Source organism: Cydia strobilella, chromosome 10 (assembly GCF_947568885.1).
Source record: "Cydia strobilella chromosome 10, ilCydStro3.1, whole genome shotgun sequence".
Lineage (NCBI taxonomy): Eukaryota > Metazoa > Arthropoda > Insecta > Lepidoptera > Tortricidae > Cydia > Cydia strobilella.
The window spans coordinates 15,191,169-15,197,957 of NC_086050.1; the positions used below are offsets into that span (position 1 = coordinate 15,191,169).

Genomic DNA, 6,789 nt, shown 5'->3' on the forward strand with positions numbered 1-6,789 from the left:
CTGTTTTTGTATTGCATTTTAACAGTTCTATCGCCTCTTTGGTTTAAAATTGTTAGCCAGCTATAAATTTACCTATTCTATTTGAGTTCCTTCACCTTTCTACAGTTGTATTTAGTCTTTGTGCATAAATAATTATATCATATTAGAGTAGAGTCTATTTATTACTTCACTTCCTCTATTACGTAATTTGCTTTTGCAAGCCTTTAGCATACCTTTTTAGGACTTCCTATATCATAATCATAATATTGTATACCATATGCATTTATCCCCGTCTTCCGCTCATATCTACCTATGTTGTCGGCACAAACTTGGCAAACGAAGTTGTCCGTACTCAATGGGGATCCTCATGCCTCGAAGGAGACCTCAATTAGATTCCATTTGTGTTAATCCGCTAGTTCTGTTGACCGGACAGGCAACTGAGACGATCGCTTGATGACTCATTGTTGCATGACGTAATGGGAAGAGAAATGTGTCTCGTAAAAGTATTATATCCCTAAGCAATAAAATCCAATAAATGAGTCATTATGACCAAGGCTTCTATGTCGGCTAGTCTTACACATGTTGTAGAATTTATGTAGGTAGGGATCTGTAATGAATTGTTTTGTTATATAACTGTATTAGGAGATAGTCACAAAGTTTAACTGTTAAGGAACGCTTTCAAATAAAGATTTTACCTTTAAGTTTACATTTAAATGACCACAAGGTTAATGATACGGCTGTTGTGATGTCGTTTCTCTGATACGGCTTCAGAACGACACTGAAGACATTTTATGGCTGTGTAATAAAATTGACAATTGCAACCACGCAATTTGCAAGCGGGCTTCTTTTGTAGATTAAAGCCGGTGTAATTTAAAATTCAGGAGGTGCCTTATAGGCTTATGATACTCTATGAGAGGTGACCGCTGCATTCCAGTCACGTCTGCGTCCTGTGCCTTGTCAGATTTAGGTGGTGCAAGTATAGGTATAGAACCTTTTTATAATCTCGAGCTATGAAAAAAAGGTCCGCTTTTCCCCAGTGTAATGTATACTTTAACTGTGTGCGCGTTTTATAGGCGCTTCTTGTTAGTTCGAATACTATGTTGAGTTTAGTATGTATTTAAGTGTTTAGCGCTTTCGTAAATGAAATACGTGTTACTGTTTAATCATTATTATTGATCGTCAAGAACAATGCTACCGCTATATTGCTACGAATTAAATACATACAAAAATTAACAAAAAAAAATGGAAAAGGGAAAAAGGATGGTGGAAATAAAATGTCAATGTTATGCAAAAATTATCACAATGGCTTTATTAAAGTATATAAATAGTATACTCGTGACTTAAATTATATGGACAGTTATTTACATTATTTACAAAGTAACATACTCTACAGCAGTCTTATACAATGTATTTACACCAACATTACGAAACATATACGCCGTTTGGAATGGCGAGAAAATACAAAAATAGATTAAAATTTTAATTATTTGGTATAATAGCGCGTTTTGCAATGACATAAAGATTCACATGAAGCTGACTAAATAAGTAGTTTACATTAACTGAGCTCATGAGAAGCACGGACTAGACAAGATAGGCTTGACCTGAGGGTTGGGTATCAATTAAAGGAGGCGGGGGCGGCCAGTGCCGAAATTCCCTCCGTCGGTTGGGATTGCTCCCTCCGAGTTCTAAAGAGGAGTAATCAGAGTCTATTGACGAGTAAATATGATCCGATGGCGGCCTTCCATCGGGTCCATAAGACGCCTGCCCTTGCTGTGGTGGACCTACTTCTCCGAACTCTGGAGCACCGTTCAAAGCCCCAGCCGGTACTCTCATCTTTTCCGTGAACGAAAACGACCGCATTGTTCCGTTTTGCATACCGCTTCTCATTGTGTATGAATTGATATTATTTCTGTAACTAGATGATTTCTTATTATGTCTCTGATCAGGCATCGCATACCACAATCTCTCCCAAAATTTATTTTGGCCCCATCGTACTCGCGAGCTACTTTTTAATAACGGTTTTAAATCAGGATCGCATTGCGTATCCGGTAATACTGAACTATCTTCTATTATGACTAAACTATAATATCGAGATTTAAGGATTTCGTGCATTGTTTCTCTAAATTCAAAACGCGACCATTCCGTTTCAATGAAATTCCTAGTCAGAATTATTATAATACGCTTAGAGGCTTCCGCTGCTTCTGGGAGCGGCAATGTGCACTGCATGTAAGGCGAATTGTGCTGTGGGATGTCTCTGTAATGCAAACAAAGGTGATACGAGGGGCTTCCATTTTCCAACTCAGCGGCTAACGTTTGAATAACAAAGTCATCATCCTTGGGGCTATAGCATACGTAGGCATCGTACAATTTATCAGTGTCATCGTACGCCCCGGTGAATGGGAACAATCTTATTCCGCAACTTGTATAAAGCCAGATGCGAATTGTGTCTCTAAATAAGAATATCAAAAGGATGACTATCATGATTAACATAAAACCCGTGAGCGTAGTCACCATCATGGGCATGTAATTTGAGACCAGCATGTTATCTATAACAGAATCTCCGGCGTAATAGTCACTGCATATCGTGCCGTTGAGATTGAGTTCTTTTTTTTGCGGTAATTGCCCATCGGCGCTCCAACAGAACAAATCGGGGATGTCTACTATTTTAGGAACATTGTCGGCGACAAAGGTTGTAAATCTTTGTAAGTATCTACATTTACACGACCACATGTTATTTCCCAATGACAGTGCATTTAAATCCATTACGCTATTTAAATTCCAAACAGAAAACTCTACTAGCCTATTACCATGTAATTTTAAAATTTTCAATGAATACAGAGACGCAAAAGTGGAATTTGCAATGAAACTGATAAAATTATCATGCAAATACAGTTCCTTTAACTGCGCCAGATTTTCAAACTCATAGCCTTTTAAATGTTTCAGTTTATTACTTCCAAGATTTAATATTAATAGGGAGGATAACCCAGCGAACGTTCTATTTTGTATATTCTCGACTCCGCTTGAATTTACATACAGCGACCTCATATTTTTTCGCCCGATGAATGCATAATTTTGCAATTCTTTAAAGTCGTTACCATCTAAGTAGACCTCGGTTGCATCCATGGGTATTTTTTCTGGTATTTCAATTGCGCGCTTACTGGAGCAATCAACTACATTTGTATGCCAGGTTTGATCATGATAGCAGGAGCAATTATAGGGGCAGGTCATTTGGCAATCACATGCAACGTAATCGCAACAGTGGCACAATGTGAAACAGTGGGTCTCATACGGGCACAAGAAATCAGCAGATTTAAGATTACTGAGCGGTAAGTGGGTTACGCCTCTTGTGTGCGTCATGTTACAAAGGACATTTTCGAGGTCCATTATCCGAGGGTGCTGCCTCATCGCCGTCATATTGTTTATCATGGGTAACCACTCCATGGAGCAATCGCAATTAAACGGATTTCCTCCGATATAGAACTCGGGCAATGACTTGTTCGAGGGAACCGGGGACAGCCGGAGGCTGTTGATATCTAAATGAGATATCTCATTTGCGTAAATATCAACCCGAGTGAGATTGCGTTTCTCCATAAATGTGTTTACTTGGATATTGTTTATGTGGTTATTGTTTATAAACAGCAGCTCTACGCTATTGGGGATAGCCATAGGCGATATTTCGACAATGCGGTTGTGGCTTACATCTAAAGTTTTTATATTAATTTCATCTTGAAGTTTATAATAGTTTCCTAAATGTTCTATAAAATTACCATGTACATCAAGCCACTTTAATTTACTGGGTATGAAAGCATAATCAAACCAAACTAGATGGTTTTCAGATAAGTTAAGCCAAAGTAAAGAGAGCAATGTTGAAAAAACACCGTTAATATCAGATATGAAATTACCATCTAACCTTACAGCTTCTAACTGAGAGTTTCTTATAAAACTACCCCTCTCTATGGATTGTATCTTATTTTTTGCTAAATTTAATACTTGTAAGCTAGGTACATCCCAAAACATTCCTACAGACAAATTTCCAATCAGATTATCTATTAGTCTTAATCCAGTTAATTGATCCAAATTCTTAAAAGAACCGTTCTTAATATCCGTTATTTGGTTTTCCCCGAGATCTAACGTTTTCAATTGTGACAGTTCCCAAATGGCATTCGGAACTTGTGTTAACTGATTGGAACTCAAATCCAATTCCTTCAGATCGGAACAATTCTTAAAAGCTTTAGGATCAATGTTAATTAAAAGGTTGTTGTTCAAATTCAATTTGCTTAATACAAACAAGCCATTAAAAAGGAGCTGGTCAATAGTATGCAAACGATTTTCAGCTAAATTTAAAGTGTGCAAATTATACAACGGAAGAAATGTATTCTCCTCTATATATCCAATGGAGTTATTCCTTAAATCTAATATCTGGAGGAAGAATAAATCCTTAAACGTCTTACCATCTATCCTCGTCAAGCCGTTATTCGATAAATTCAGAATGACTAAGCGTATAAGGCCAATAAATGTACTGCCATCGATATGAGAGCTCAAGAGCTGATTATTAGATAAATCTAAGACAAGCAGCTGTTCTAATCGGTGGAACACGCCTCTGGCTAATTCAAATAGCAGGTTATTATTTAAATATATTTCTCGTAACTCCTTCGTGTTCGTGAACGTGCCTTCGGGCACTATCTGGAGGTTATTGTAGGAAACATTTAATATCCGCAGAGAAATAAGTCCATTAAACGTTTCACTTGAGATATCGGTGATATTATTATTCTGTAGCCGTAGCTCTTGTAGATTCTTCAACCCGGTGATTTGTGATTCCTCACTCAAGGACCGCAGATCGTTATCACTTAAATCCAAACTTCGCAGGCCGGAACCACAGTTCTTCCCGAATCCAAGCCGGTCCACACTTTTGATTTTGTTATGAGTGAAATTTAAAACTTGCAGATTACCCAAAGGGCAGAAGACTTCGGATGGTATAGCTTTCAAATTATTCTGACCTAAGTCGAGTATTTGTAATTCTCTCAATCCATTGAAAGTTCCCAGCGAGAGCTCCAAGTTTTTATTTGGACTCCAATCGTAGTTTTTAGATCGAATCGACAACTTTTTCAACTCGCGTAATCCTTCAAACGCGTTGCCGGGTATTCTGAGAAGTTTGCAGTTCTCGAGTGTTAGCTCAGCGAGCGACGAAAATTTTTGAAAATAGTTCGCTTCAAGATAACTCTCGAAGAGCAGAAGTTGATTGCACTCCACATTAAGACGCTTTACAGTATCGGAAGGTGCATGTGTCAAGCTGGAACCATCTGCCTCGAGAGTTCGCACCCGGCATATTGTGCTCGTCTCGTCACCTTTCGATTGACGTCTGCAATTATCCACGCCTGTAGGAGCATACGCGGCATTAACACCCAAAGTCACTAACAAAAGAGTCAGGAGTTGAAACATTTTCTACACACATTGGTCTTAGCAGTTTTGATTGAAACTATTCACAAAAGAGTCACTTCACTTTATTTACAAATTTCTAGTCCTCGGATCAGCTGTGTTGCACTTCACTGATGTTTATGTTGCGCACGTACGATCGTTGCGGGAGGCGGCGTGGCACGTGCCGCCCTCATCGTGGCTGGAGTGCGACTGGCGAGTGTAGAACCTACGGCTCGGCGAGAGTAGTGCCGCCCCACTGCACCCCCCCGCCCTCACATAGTTACACGTTCCCTTGCATGGCGCCACTTGCGACGACCGCTCTCGTACAATTATGTAATGTTTTCTTAATCAAACCACCGCATCGCGTAAAAAAGAAACCTAAGTGGGAAATGTTATTAGACTTCTTTTAATAGGGAAATGATATTTTTGCCCACCCGTAATATGCTTTAATGCAAGAGGTTTGGCTATTGCTGCAATTAGGTAATTAGTAAAATTTGTGTTAGTCTTATAGGTAGAACATTTAAAAAATGCTTCATTGGTTTATATGTAAAGTAAAAAACTGTGAAAACTGACAGAATTAATATGTTTGGGTTGATTTTTAGATTAAAATAAAATCAAATACCCACCTTGTTGACGGATCATTGAATCTATTTCCACTTTATTGAACTGAAACAGATTAGATTAAAATAAAAATAATCAATTTTTTCCTTGAAGTGAAAGAGCCATAAAATACAGCAGTGTGAAACAAGGGCAAAGAGAACATCAAAGTGACAATCAAGAACAAAGTGCTGCTATGATGCAAGAGGGCATCTTTAATTCCTCTCGCTGTTCACTTATTGGATTCCCAGCTCACATAGTTTGGTGAAGACACCCAATAAAGCTACTTTGACGTATTGTGCCCCTCACATTTGTCTAGAGAAACCTACAGAATTTTCAAACAGACAAGGGCATTTTCGGGTCAACAAATTCCGGTATCTGATGGAGTTTGAAGAGGTGCGAAGTTGTTGGTGGGAGTTGATAATTTGATTTCCCTGTTCGACACGTAAAGTCGTTTACGGCCTAACTGGAAGTTAGCTGCGTACAGAATACGGGCCAGAAGTTTGGTAACAACGCCAGGAATACTTTACTGGGGTAAAAGGAAGATATTTTTGAACTAAGTAGGTAGTGAAGCAAGTCTTGTTAGTGAACCTTGCAAATTAATAAGAAACAAGAAACAATACATATATCATGTTAATATGAGTCAAACATAATAAAAACAAAATGGATAAGAAGCAATGCATTTATAAAAAATATTAGGTATATTTTTAATGTAAAAATACAAACACAATGCTGCAATGTTGCAAAAACGCTTACCTACATCTAACCACCTACTAAGCTGTCCAATTTAGGTCGCGG

The 6,789-nt window shown here is 38.3% G+C and overlaps 1 protein-coding gene across 1 annotated transcript; it reads right to left on the reverse strand.

Annotated features, from left to right (window-relative positions):
* Window positions 1-1,262: 1,262 nt before the first annotated feature.
* On the reverse strand, window positions 1,263-5,613 carry LOC134745033 (toll-like receptor 7). Its single transcript, XM_063679005.1, has one exon. The coding sequence runs from the start codon at window positions 5,416-5,418 to the stop codon at window positions 1,561-1,563; it is 3,858 nt and encodes a 1,285-aa protein (XP_063535075.1). The 5' UTR covers window positions 5,419-5,613; the 3' UTR covers window positions 1,263-1,560.
* Between the last annotated feature and the right edge of the window lie 1,176 nt (window positions 5,614-6,789).

Bases quoted from the DNA above. Each gene is read 5' to 3' on its own strand.
- LOC134745033 (XM_063679005.1), bottom strand. From the start codon at position 5,418: ATGTTTCAACTCCTGACTCTTTTGTTAGTGACTTTGGGTGTTAATGCC.